This window comes from Ranitomeya variabilis, chromosome 5 (genome assembly GCF_051348905.1).
Source record: "Ranitomeya variabilis isolate aRanVar5 chromosome 5, aRanVar5.hap1, whole genome shotgun sequence".
Classification (NCBI taxonomy): domain Eukaryota; kingdom Metazoa; phylum Chordata; class Amphibia; order Anura; family Dendrobatidae; genus Ranitomeya; species Ranitomeya variabilis.
The window spans coordinates 182,893,647-182,908,206 of NC_135236.1; the positions used below are offsets into that span (position 1 = coordinate 182,893,647).

Sequence of the window (14,560 nt, forward strand, 5' to 3'; positions counted from 1 at the left end):
TTGCTACTTCCAATAGGTGACACTAGAGTTCTAGTTCTCTTCCTTGCTGAAGAGACAATTTGCATAATCAGCATATTTCCCAAAGGAGCATTGCGGCTTTAAGTCTCCTCATCCCGGCATGCTTAGCATGTCAATCTCCGCAAGGAGAAACAATACTTCTTGGATATCTGTGAAAAAACTGACATGTCTGCGGGTTTTTCACATGGACAAATGGTGTGCCTTTGTGCGTATTTGCGGTCCTTAAAAAACAGACATGTGAAGGGGGCCTTACTCCTCAGATTCTGCGCTAAGTCTCTGTCGATGCTCTCAATGTCTGTTACTGTCTTTAGGTGTGACTTCATGTCGCAGCACTGCAGGCAACAACTGAGCTCAGAGGCTCTGCCCGAGTTGACGGCACAAGTCGCTCAGACCCGCTATGCTCAGCTAGTGGCTACAGCGCTGTCAATGTGATGACACTATAGACAGTAACAGACACTGGGAGCAGCAGTGGAGACTCAGCATTGGAAGTTTTGGTTTTTTTTTAAAACAAACTGCAGCTGGTGAAAGTGGTTTTCTGAATCCAGAAAATCTTTTTAAAATGTAAACCGATAGATAGTGATTAAAATCATTATTGTTTCATGTAATAAGCAAGTGATGTGAACATTTTGCTGTCAATGACATCATGTCAGTGCAGATGTGGCACAATTTCTGGAGAAAAAACAATCTACATTGGCAATTAGCAATAGCGATATTATTTTAAACCCACCTACAGCCATTTGAAATACTTTTTTCTTGTCTTCAGTCCTTTCCTGTGAAAACAATATGTGTGAGATAGAGGTACAGTACAGTACATGTGATTATGACTACTCTCTGGAATCTACTTACAGTTTGGATCTGTGCTCTTAGCTGATTATTGGTGAATTTTAATGACCTTGCAATGCTCTGAAGGTAATAAATTAACATGCTATGAAAAAAGCAAACACAAAATACAATTATTCATAATGAATGCACTTAAAAGGGTAAGAAATCATGTATGAGAGGGTGAAATGACAATAGTAGATTGTACCAGGCCAAAGAGAAAACACCACTGCAATATGTAAGCTAATATCAATAAGGCTGAATTCATACTTTAACTCTAAGGGCTCGTGCAAATGAACCTTGTTTCGATCCGAGTGCTGCCTGTTAAAAAAAAAAACGATTGCATTTGGACCAATGGTATTCAAGGAGGCTGTGTAAATGAGCAATTTATTTCACTGACCGAATCACTGTGTGAAAAAAAAATCACATCATGCACGAGTATCGGTTGAGACTCACCAATTTAAGTCTATGGGTGTGAAAAAAAAATTGATGCCATAACATTCGATTTTTAAGGCTACATTGCAATATTGTATCATAGAAAACTGTAAATGGTCCTGTAAAAGATTAACCCCTTCCCGACATGCGCCGTATATGTACTGCTCTGCGGAAGCTGCATTCCCGCAAACAGCAGTACAGGTACGGCGCACCGATTACGCGACCTCATGCTGAGTGCCAAGGCGATCAGGTGCGGGTGTCAGCTCTGTATGCCCACGATCGGTGCTAGCACCAATTGCGGGCATTTAACCCTTCTGATGCCACTGACAGTAGTGACAGCGATATAGAGGAAAATTCCCATTTCCATTCCCTGCACACTTCCATCAGGACAATGTGATGCGATGTAGTTGTCCTGATGTTCTCCATAGAGAACCCTGGCTGCAAGATGGCCATGGGGTCCTTCAGGGAAGGTGCTCAGAGCAGGACCTGCCTGTCAGACGCTGATGTGTTGTTCTGCAGTGCAGATGCATTGTACAACATCAGATCAGCGATCTGATGATATACAGTAATGTCCCACACTGGGACAATGTAAAAAAGTAAAAAAAAATATTAAGTGCAAAAATATTTTTTTTTAAATCCTCAAATAAAGAAACAACAAACAAATATTTTTCCAATGAATACATTTATTTATGTAAAAAAAACCAAAACAATAAAAGTACACATATTTGGTATCGCTGCGTGCGTAACGACCTGCTCTTTAAAACTGTCCCACTAGTTTACCCCTTCAGTGAACACCATAAAAAAACTATAAAAAAAGACGAATGTAAATAAAAATGGTACAGCTAAAAACGTCATCTTGTCCCGCAAAAAAACAAGCCACCATACAGCTCCATCAGCAGAAAAATAAAAAAGTTATAGCTTTCAGAATAAAGTGATGCAAAAATAATTATTTTTTCTATAAAATAGTTTTTATTGTGTAAGCGACAAAACATAAAAAATGATATCAATTGGGTATCGCTGTAATCGCACTGACCCGAAAAATAAAGCTGCCTTACCAATTTTACCACACGTGGAACGGTATTATAAAAAAATCAAAAGCAATTCTCTGGATCAACATGTTAGGGCATGTTAGGTTAGGCTATGGGTTGAACTAGATGGACTTAAAGTCTTCCTTCAACCTTAATAACTATGTAACTATGAATTTCTCTCGCGTTTTTTCGCAATAAAAACGCTATAAAACTGTGAAAAAAAACACATCCATTAAGCATCCTATTAAATAGAATGCAATCTGCAATTTTTGTGCATATGTTGCGGTTTTTTTCCACGAATACAACGCATCGTGGAAAAAAACGCAGCAAGTTCATTAATTTTGCGGATTTTTCGTGGATTTACCGCTATTTAATGCATTGGGAAGTTCTCTAGAAAAAAAGCGAAACATCTGCACAAAAAACGCATGCGGATTTCCTGCGGAAAAAGTCCGGTTTTGTTCAGGAAATTTCTGCAAATAATCCTGACATGTGCACATAGCCTTAGTGTGTGACAGCAGCCAAACATAAAAACCCAGTATAAATCTGGCATCACTGTAATCGCACCGACCCTAAAAATAAAGTGACCTCATCACTTACACTGCACAAGGAATGGTGTAAAAAATAAATAAAACCAATTCTTCACATTCTGCTCATTTTTTCATTCTACCTCCCAAAGATCGCAGTAAGGCTCGGTGCACATTTATCGTGCGCTCTAAGAAAGATTTTCTTTCCTTGGAACACTTGGTCCAAGGAAAAAAATCGGACATATACAAAGCTTCATACAATATCTATGCTATCTGCGAAAACCATGGACAGCACTCGTTTTAGAAAAATGATCATATTCACAAACCCTTAACCCCTTTACCCCCAAGGGTGGTTTGCACGTTAATGACCGGGCCAATTTTTACAATTCTGACCACTGTCCCTTTATGAGGTTATAACTCTGGAACGCTTCAACGGATCTCGGTGATTCTGACACTGTTTTCTCGGGACATATTGTACTTCATGATAGTGATAAAATTTATTTGATATTACCTGCGTTTATTTGTGAAAAAAATGGAAATTTGGCGAAAATTTCGCAATTTTCCAACTTTGAATTGTTATGCAATTAAATCACAGAGATATGTCACACAAAATACTTAATAAGTAACATTTCCCACATGTCTACTTTACATCAGCACAATTTTGTAACCAAAATCTTTTTTTGTTAGGGAGTTATAAGGGTTAAAATTGACCAGCAATTTCTCATTTTTACAACACCATTTTTTTAGGGACCACATCTCATTTGAAGTCATTTTGAGGGGTCTATATGATAGAAAATAACCAAGTGTGACACCATTCTAAAAACTGCACCCCTCAAGGTGCTCAAAACCACATTCAAGAAGTTTATTAACCCTTCAGGTGTTTCACAGGAATTTTTGGAATGTTTAAATAAAAATGAACATTTAACTTTTTTTCACAAAAAATGTATTTCAGCTCCAATTTGTTTAATTTTATCAAGGGTAACAGGAGAAAATGGATGACAAAAGTTGTTGTACAATTTGTCCTGAGTACGCCGATACCCCACATATGGGGGTAAACCACTGTTTGGGTGCATGTCAGAGCTCGGAAGCGAAGGAGCTCCATTTGACTTTTCAATGCAAAATTGACTGGAATTGAGTTGGGATGCCATGTTGCGTTTGGAGAGCCCCTGATGTGCCTAAACATTGAAACCCCCCACCAGTGACACCATTTTGGAAAGTAGACCCCCCAAGGAACTTATCTAGATGTGTGGTGAGCACTTTGACCCATTAAGTGTTTCATAGAAGTTTATAATGCAGAGCCATAAAAAAAAAATCATATTTTTTCACAAAAATGATCTTTTTGCCCCCAATTTTTTATTTTCCCAAGGGTAATAGAAGAAATCAGACCCCAAACATTGTTGTACAATTTGTCCTGAGTTCGCTGATACCCCATATGTGGGGGTAAACCACTGTTTGAGCGCATGGGAGAGCTCGAAAGGGAAGGAGCGCCGTTTGACTTTCCAAAGCAAAATTGACAGGAATTGTGATGGGACGCCATGTTGCGTTTGGAGAGCCACTGATGTGCCTAAACATTGAAACCCCCCACAAGTGACACCATTTTGGAAAGTAGACCCCCTAAGGAACTCATCTAGATGTGTTGTGAGAGCTTTGAACCCCTACGTGTTTCACTACAGTTCATAACGCAGAGCCGTGAAAATAAAAAATCCTTTTTTTCCCACAAAAATTATTTTTTAGCCCCCAGTTTTGTATTTTTCCAAGGGTAACAGTTGAAATTAGACCCCAAAAGTTGTTGTCCAATTTGTCCTGAGTACGCTGATACCCCATATGTGGGGGGAGAACCACCGTTTGAGCGCATGGCAGAGCTCGGAAGGGAAGGAGCGTCATTTGGAATGCAGACTTAGATGGATTGGTCTGCAAGCGTCACATTGCATTTGCAGAGCCCCTAATGTACCTAAACAGTAGAAACCCCCCAAGTGACCCCATATTGGAATCCCGACCCCCCAAGGAACTTATCTAGATGTGTTGTGAGAACTTTGAACCCCCAAGTGTTTCACTACAGTTTATAAATCAGAGCCGTGAAAATAAAAAATCTTTTTTTTCCACAACAAATATTTTTTAGCCCCCAGTTTTGTATTTTCCCAAGGGTAACAGGAGAAATTGGACCCCAAAAGTTGTTGTCCAATGTGTCCTGAGTACACTGATACCCCATATCTTGGGGTAAACCCCTTTTTGCGCGCACGGGAGAGCTCGGAAGGGAAGGAGCACTGTTTTACTTTTTCAACGCAGAATTGGCTGGAATTGAGATCGGACGCCATGTCGCGTTTGGAGAGCCCCTGATGTGTCTAAACTGTGGAAACCCCCCAATTATAACTGAAACCCTAATCCAAACACATCCCTAACCCTAATCCCAACGGTAACCCTAACCACACCCCTAACCCTAATCCCAACCCTATTCCCAACCGTAAATGTAATCCAAACCCTAACCCTAACTTTAGCCCCAACCCTAACCCTAACTTTAGCCCCAACCCTAACTGTAGCCTTAACCTTAGCCCTTAACCCTAGCCCTAACCCTAGCCCTAAACCTTGCCCTAACCCTAGCCCTAACCCTAACCAAAACCCTAAACCTAGCCCTAACCCTAGCCCTAACCCTAACCCTAGCCCTAACCCTAACCGGAAAATGGAAATAAATACATTTTTTTTATTTTTTTATTTTTCGCTAACTAAGGGGGTGGTGAAGGGGGGTTTGATTTACTTTTATAGCGGGTTTTTTAGCAGATTTTTATGATTGGAAGCCGTCACACACCGAAAGACGCTTTTTATTGCAAAAAGTATTTTTTTTTTATTACCACATTTTGAGAGCTATAATTTTTCCATATTTTGGTCCACAGAGTCATGTCAGGTCTTGTTTTTTGCGGGACGAGTTGATGTTTTTATTGGTAACATTTTCGGGCACGTGACATTTTTTGATCTCTTTTTATTCCGATTTTTGTGAGGCAGAATGACCAAAAACCAGCTATTCATGAATTTCTTTTGGGGGAGGCGTCTATAACGTTCTGCGTTTGGTAAAATGGATAAAGCAGTTTTATTCGTCGGGTCAGTACGATTACAGCGATACCTCATTTATATAATTTTTTTTATGTTTTGGTGCTTTTATACGATAAAAACTATTTTATAGAAAAAATAATTATTTTTGCATCTCTTTATTCTGAGGACTATAACTTTTATATTTTTTCTTTGATGATGCTTTATGGCAGCTCGTTTTTTGTGGGACAAGATGACGTTTTCAGCGGTACCATGCTTATTTATATCCGTCTTTTTGATCGCGTGCTATTCCACTTTTTGTTTGGCGGTATGATAATAAAGAGGTTTTTTTTGCCTCGGTTTTTTTTTTTTTACAGTGCTCACTGAAGGGGTTAACTAGTGGGACAGTTTTATAGGTCGGGTCGCTACGGACGCGGCGATACTAAATATGTGTACTTTTATTGCTTTTTTTTATTTAGATAAAGAAATGTATTTATAGGAACAATATATTTTTTTTTTGCATTTTTTGGGGGAATTTTTTTATTTTTTTTTACACTTGTGAATATTTTTTTTTTACACTATAACATTGCCCTAGGAGGGGGCATCATGTTATAGTGGAAGATCGCCGATCTGACACTTTGCTGTGCACTATGTCAGATCGGTGATCTGACGTGCACAGCTCCTCCAGGCTTCCCGGCGCCTGCTCTGAGCAGTCGCTGTGAAGCCACCTCCCTCCCTGCAGGACCCAGATGCCGCGGCCATTTTGGATCCGGGGCTGCTGCAGGGAGGAGGAGGTAAGAGACGCTCGGAGCAACGCGTTGCTCCGGGGGTCTCAGGGAAGACCCCTCCCTGCGCGATGCTTCCCTATACCGCCGGAACACTGCGATGTTTGATCGCAGTGTTGCGGGGGTTAATGTGCCGGGGGCGGTCCGCTCCTGGCACATAGTCAGCTGCGATAGTGAGCGCGGCCGATCGCTATGACGTACTATCCCGTAGAGGGTCAGATAGGCCCAGGTCACCTCGACGGGATAGTACGTCTAAGGTCAGAGAGGGGTTAATGTTCTGGACAGGGTCATCTGTCATTATGAAAAGGGCATTTATTTAAAAGGTGCCTGTCCTGACAACATATTAATTTTATGGAAAGACCTACTACATTCAGTGTTCATTTTAGGGCTGAGGAAAATGAAACTAAAATTAGCTCCAATGGACTATGTAAACATAAGTAGAGATAATAATAATAAAAGATTTTTTAAAAACCAATCATAGCAGAAGATGTAATAGAAAAAAATCAAAAACATTTTGGTTTGGCCCTTGCTGGGTAGAGGACTACAAATTCCAAGGACTCTAAGCGTGGCTGCAGAGTGGAGCAGAGGTGGCAGATAAGTACATAGTTAAACGTAATATAGTGTAACACAAGGGCATAGTTTGGAGTTTAACTTACTAGCTTTCCATTGTCTTTTCTGCTTTTATCTGTATTGTTTATCCCCATTTAATATGTGCTCCATGGACAATGATACCAGGTGTGTATCTTGTGAGATGTATGCATGCCTTGAACAACCATTTGACGGTTAATATATCTGCACTCGATGTCAACAAGATATATGTTTGGAAGCCCAGGTAATGGACCTAAATGTGCAGCTTGCAAACCTGGAGAGGAGTTTAGGACTCACTGAACTTGCGCTGGCTGGGGCCAGTGATATGGAGGAGGGTGTAGGTGAGGAAGATCAGGACAGAGAAGTACGCAGTAGAGTAAATGTTACAAGAAGGGGTAGAGGGAAAAGTGCCAGGGAGCCCAGTTCTGATCTGGAACAACCTAGTAAATATGCAGGTTTAGCTGATATTAGAAATGCTAGCCCAGGACTGGGATCACTACAGCAGAATGTTGCTCCAAGCAACCAGGAAAAGACTACTGCAGAAAGAAGGGAAATAGGATTGCAGCAAAGGCAAGACAAATGTTGGTAGTAGGGGACTCTATAATTAGGCAGACAGACAGGGTCATCTGCCGCCAACCGTGAATGCCGCAGTGTGTTGTCTGCTGGGTGCTTGGGTTCGACCTATCGTGGATTGGATAGACAGATTTCTGGGTGGGGCTGGGGAAACCCAGCGGTCATGGTACACATTGGTACTATACTAAACTATACTATATAGCATGTGCAATAATTTACATTTTTGTCTTTGTTTTTGTTTTTTTACAGAAAACTGGAGAAGTGGAAATAATGGAATCGCCCCAGAGTGTCTTGGTAGCTTTGCTTACTTTGCTTTATTTATTTGCACAGCTGAGTAATTGTAGATCAGGCGAGCAGACTGTCAGTCATTATATGTCTCACACGTCTCATTCTCAGGGAAATCTATGTCCGGCACATAGATGGTAACACTTCATTTACATGTGAAGAAAATGTGTATTTCTCTACAATAAGAGTTTTGATCACAGATTTCTAGGTCTCATTTTAATAATCTTTCTATAACCTGTCAGCCCATGTAGACGGCTTAAGAGGGTTGATCCAGCTGACAGATTCCCTTTAGTGCTAGAAAGAAAGGTGAGCAAATGTTAGAAAATGAAGACTGCTGTACATGCAGCCATTATCCATCCACCACTAGTTCTTAAAGCTATTTTCTCACCCATGCAATGATATTTGGTCTCTTTAGTTATTACCAAAATAAATAGTTGGCCAATATTGGTTTAAGGACTGCATTGATTAATGTGCATCACCATTTGGACCATGATCCAAAGATTACTTACAAGAGGAGAAGCAGAGCTGGAAGTACTACTACAGGGCTACTGACATAGCTCATGACCTTGTTGAACCAGGCTGGAAAATCTGTTTGAATAGTTTCTGAAATGATGTCATAAATTTTCTCTTGTCCACTGTTGAGATAATTGTTGCAGAACATTTTATATGCAAAATAACAAAAAATATAAAGCAATGGGGCATTTTTGCTTAAAAAAATATTATTATACTCTCAAGCGTATAATTTAAAAAATGATACACATTAAATATATATTACAGACCTAAAGATTTATTACAACATAATTGTACTAACGGTAAAAAATAATAAAAACATGTAACTACATTTTTCATAAATATGTTTCATGCACAAGAAATCTGTTTTTGAGGGTAATGCTGGACTAAACGTAAATGCAACAGCACTCTGCAAACATCAAATACACAAAGTACACTTTTGTTACACGCTAGCCAATACTAGAGGAACCCCTGGCCTTCACCCTTTAACCCCTGTACAGGGATCTGGTCTTAAAACAGGGTACACTGGATTGCTTCCACAGAAAGGCTACTGTCCAGAGGAGTGAACCTGGGCAAGATAATGGTGAGGTTGCATCTTCAAAACCAAGAGGGCAGCCAAGGTACAAAATTGTGAGGCAGGATAAACGTCAATAAACAAGCTAAGGTCAAAACAAGGAACACATACACTGAACAGGAGCAGACACATAACGCAACCAGAGGAGCACAAAGCTACAGGTGCTTCTCACAAAACTAGAATATCATCAAAAAGTTAATTTATTTCAGTTTTTCATTACAAAAAGTAAAACTCATATATTATATAGCATCATTAAAAACAGATTGATCTATTTCAAGTGTTTAATTCTGCTAATGTTGCTGAATATGGCTTACAGCCAATGAAAACCCCAAAGTCATTATCTCAGTAAATTAGAATAATTAACAAAAAACACCTGCAAACCCTTCCTAAGCGCTTAAAAAGGTCCCTTAGTCTGTTTCATTAGGCTTCACAATCATGGGGAAGACTGCTGACTTGACAATGTCAAGAAGGCAGTCATTGACACACTCCACAAGGAAAGTAAGCCACAAAAGGTCATTACTAAAGAAGCTGGCTGTTCACAGAGTGCTGTATCCAAGCATATTAATGGAAAGTTGAGTGGAAGAAAAAAGTATGGTAGATAAAGTTGCACAAGCCACCGGGATAACCGCAGCCTTGAAAGGATTGTTAATAAAGGCTATTCAAAAATTTGGGGGAGATTCACAAGGAGTGGACTGTTGCTGGAGTCATTGCTTCAAGAGCCACCACACATGCAAGAAACAAGAAAAGGAGGACATGCTATGAACAGGGACCACCAAAATGTACAAAAAAATATATGAAGTTTATTGAAAGCCACAAACACACAAAATTTAAAAACATTTAAAAACAGAAATACTGTACATCCCCATAATAGGGTCAAACCGCCGGAGAGGAACCCAAGTACACACCAATACACTGCATAAACAATATAACCTCAACAATCATATAGCAGAGCTGGCTCATGCATGGAAGAAGATAAGAAGGTACTACACTTCCCAACCATCAAAGAAATGCAGAATCCTGTGCCAGAACTCGCAATAAGAATAAATGCTAAGTATGAATGATCGGCTGCAGAGTATATCAAGTGTCACGTGCAAAATATGGAATGAAGGCAAGTATGGCTAAAAGTCTGCTCACATGTCTGTATGTGGCACTAAAAGATAGAATTTTAGAGGCATTGCAATGCCATAGAGATTGCCTAGAGCCTTAGATAGGGCTGGAAAGCATGCTTACCCTCAAAGATGGAAGATGTATGCCTAAAAAGCATGACCAGTGGGGGTGTAGGTCAGAAGTCCGGGGGCACTGAAGCCCAACGTGTATCGCCACCAAAGAGTGGCTTCGTCAGGGGCTAATGTGATTCACAAGGATTGGACTGCTGCTGCAGTCATTGATTCAAGAGCCACCACACACAAACATATCCAGGACATGGGCTACAAGTGTCACATTCCTTGTGTCAAGCCACTCATGACCAATAGACAACGCCAGAAGAGTCATACCTGGGCCAAGGAGAAAAAGAATTGGACTGTTGCTCAGTGGTCCAAGGTGTTGTTTTCAGATGAAGGTAAATTTTGCATTTCGTTTAGAAATCATGGTCCCAGAGTCTGGAGGAAGAGTGGAGAGACACACCACCCAAGCTGCTTGAGGTCTAGTGTGAAGTTTCCACAATCAGTGATGGTTTGGGGAGAAATGTCATCTGCTTGTGTAGGTCCACTGTGTTTTATCAAGACCAATGTCAGCACAGCTGTCTACCAGGAAATTTTAGAGCATTTCATGCTTCCCTCTGCTGACAAGTTTTTTGGAGATGGAAATTTAATTCTCCAGCAGGACTCGGCACCTGACCACACTGCCAAAAGTACCAATACCTGGTTTAAAAACAACAGTATAAATGTTCTTGATTGGCCAGCAAACTCGCCTGACCTTAACCCCACGGTATTGTCAAGAGGAAGGTGAGAAACACCAAACCAGACAATGCAGACGAGCTGAAGGCAGCTATCAAAGCAACCTGGTCTTCCATAACACCTCAGGCTGATCGCCTCCATGCCACGCCGCATTGATGCAGTAATTGATGCAAAAGGAGCCCTGACCAAGCATTGAGTGCATTTAATGAACATACATTTCAATGGGCCAACATTTCAGATTTTAAAATAATTTTTTAAGCTGGTGTTATAAAGTATTCTAATTTACTGAGATAATGCCTTTTGGGTTTTCATTGGGTGCAAACCATAAAGCCATAATCATCAACATTAACAGAAATAAAAAAATGAAATAGATCACTCTGTTTGTAATGACTCTATATACTATATGAGTTTCACTTTTTGTATTGAAGAACTGGAATTAACTTTTTGATGATATTCTAATTTTGTGAGAAGCACCTGTTTATCGGGCAGCTTCCAGCAGTAAGCTGGAAGCTTTAGTAGGGCGTGGTTCTTTCCAGTGGGCTGAATCAAGTAGCTGATAACTCCAGCTGTACAGATCGCACCCATACTGTCAGACAGGAAAGTACTGCAGGTCCTAGCCACCCTATCCTTAGTAGCTGGATAGAGCCTGCGCCATCCAGAGCTTCTGTCCCCAACTTCGTTTCTATCACCAATGCCACCTGCAGAATGAATACGGCGATGTCTAGTAGAGATGTGACACATGTATTTTGTGATACATTGTCAGCATTATAAAAAACTGCTATATGTGGGATGAAGTTATTTTAATACAAGGCAAATCCAATGAAGTATAAAGTCCCAAACCCTACCCTCTGTCTTAGCCAACATAATTACAGTCACTTCATTTTGTATTTAAACCCAACATGAGAGTGCAGCGGTCATGACTGGATTTCTATAAGAACACAGTGCCACCAACTATAGAAATTATACAAATTATAGTTCATTGATCAAACATATCAGTCATCTCTAAGGCCAGTTTTAGACATGAATGTCGTGCTCCTCTATTATTGAGAGTCCTGGCCCAACCATGAGTCTCAGGACTGAAGCCGTCAGGGCCTTAGACGCATAGTCAGATTATTATTAGCATTTATCATAGGGGTGCATAAATGCATGCTCAATATGTTAATCTAAAACTGTCCTTAAACTATAAATGTGCAATGATCTTTAAATGAGAAACCATTCAGCATGACAAATATGCAACAGGTAACAAGGATGGGAGAAGAAAGTTTCTTAGCGCTTAGTATATTTTTAATGGGTGGACATACTTTTGCAGACGACCTACCTAAAGGGTCCACAGTTAACGGATGGTTTATACCTTACGATAGCAAACACAGTTGGCAGCATGCATAGAAAAAGCATGAAGAGAAGCATAGCCAGGTAGAAGTTGTTAGACCTGTAAGGAAAGATAGAACATATTTGTCTGTGAGTAATACCTATCTCATCTTATACGAGGTTTTATTTAATTATGCTATTAAGGTACCACTAAGTGTAATTATAACAGATGAAGTAGCATTCTATGACCTTAATATGACCTCTAATAACTAATACATCCGTAACATTATTTTATATAGAGTTAATTATAGTTCATTGTAATGCTCAAGATATGAGTTTATTTATTTTTCATTGTGTTTTACCATAAGGGTATGTGCACATGTTGCAGATTTGCCTGCGGATTTTTCTGCGCTGAGTCTGCATCTCTTGGCAGAGAACGCAGGTGCATTTTTTATGTGTTTTTTGCGCATTTTTAATGCGTTTTTGCGCATTTTTGATGCGTTTTTGAAAGCTAAATATGCATTACTTGAACAAAAAAAATGATTTCTGATGTCATTTTTTGTCCAACCTCCTCTTTTACATTTGTCCAACCCACACTCCATTACACACAGATAGACAGACAGACAGATAGATAGATACATAGATAGATAGATAGATAGATAGATACAGTAGATAGATAGATAGACAGATGATAGATAATAGATAGATATATAGATAGAAAATAGAGAGAAGGAATGAGATAGATAGATAGATAGATAGATAGATAGATAGATAGATAGATAGATAGATAGATAGAAGGAATGAGAGACAGATACATAGATGATAAAATAGATAGATAGAAAGATAGGAGGAATGAGCTAGATAGATAGATGACAGATAGATCTATAGATAGATAGATCTATACATAGATCGATATATATTATCTATCTATATATCTATCTATCTGTCATCTATCTATCTAGCTCATTCCGTCTATCTATTCTATCTATCATCTATCTATCTCATTCCTTCTATCTGTCTATTCTATCTATCATTTATCTATCTATCTATCTCTCATTCCTTCTATCTATCTATTATATCTATCATCTATCTATCGATCTATCTATCTCATTCCTTCTATCTATCGATAGATAGATAGAGGGAAGGAATAGGATAGATAGATAGATAGATAGATAGATAGAAGGAATGAGATAGATAGATGACAGATAGATCTATAGATAGATTGATCTATACATAGATCGATAGATATTATCTATCTAGCTCATTCCTTCTATGTATCTATCTATCTTTTTATCTATCTCATTCCTTCTATCTATCATCTATCTCATTCCTTCTATCGATAGACAGATAGATAGATAGAAGGAATGGGATAGATAGATAGATAGATAGATAGATAGATAGAAGGAATGAGATAGATAGATATATCTATTCATATATCTATCTATAGATATATCTATGGATAGATTGCATATAAACCCAGACTCATAGTGAAGGTGGCCAAAGAAAATATCTAGACCCCTATAACTACCACTCCCAATGAGGCATGTATCAAAACAGGAGGTCAACAGGAGTGTTTAGAGAAAATACATATACATTTTATTCGAAAAATTATTAAAAATTACACACTTAAAAAACACCAAATGAAAACACCAGAAAATAGCATCAGTACCGGTATCCATTGTTAGCAACAAATAACACAATGTAAATTTGTTAGCATGTAATAATGCCTACATAAAGGATCCATGACCCCCAAAACCCCCAGAAAGGACCAAAATGCAAGACCCGCCTCTCTATCCCATTAATCACAAATGCCGTCCGTGCGGCTGAAGCAGAAAGGGTCTAGCCAAAAAAGAAAAAAAAAAATAGTCCAAGGAGAGGGTAAGTGTGAGGAGTGTCCTTAGGAGCAATATAAGTGAAAGACCAAATGGCATGCAAAAGCCCCACTAGAACACCAACCATGTCAGGATCTTACCCAGTACTGCGACCCCTGGATTGGGCACAACCTCCGACGCACGTTTTGCTGCTATCTTGCTTGCTTTCTCAAGGGGATGGGGGTCATGGATCCTTTATGTAGGCATTATTACATGCTAACAAATTTACATTGTGTTATTTGTTGCTAACAATGGATACCGGTACTGATGCTATTTTCTGGTGTTTTCATTTGGTGTTTTTTAAGTGTGTCATTTTTAATAATTTT

At 39.3% G+C, this 14,560-nt stretch overlaps 1 protein-coding gene across 1 annotated transcript in view; it reads right to left on the reverse strand.

The window, feature by feature from the left end:
• TMC3 (transmembrane channel like 3) overlaps nucleotides 1-14,560 on the reverse strand; it is a 187,880-nt gene that overhangs the window by 13,129 nt on the left and 160,191 nt on the right. Inside the window, exons 17-20 of the mRNA XM_077262725.1 lie at nucleotides 12,374-12,484; nucleotides 8,586-8,711; nucleotides 865-943; nucleotides 746-788 (exon numbers count right to left, since the gene is read on the reverse strand). Coding sequence (XP_077118840.1) covers nucleotides 746-788; nucleotides 865-943; nucleotides 8,586-8,711; nucleotides 12,374-12,484 — 359 coding nt within the window. The remainder of the gene's footprint in view (nucleotides 1-745; nucleotides 789-864; nucleotides 944-8,585; nucleotides 8,712-12,373; nucleotides 12,485-14,560) is intronic.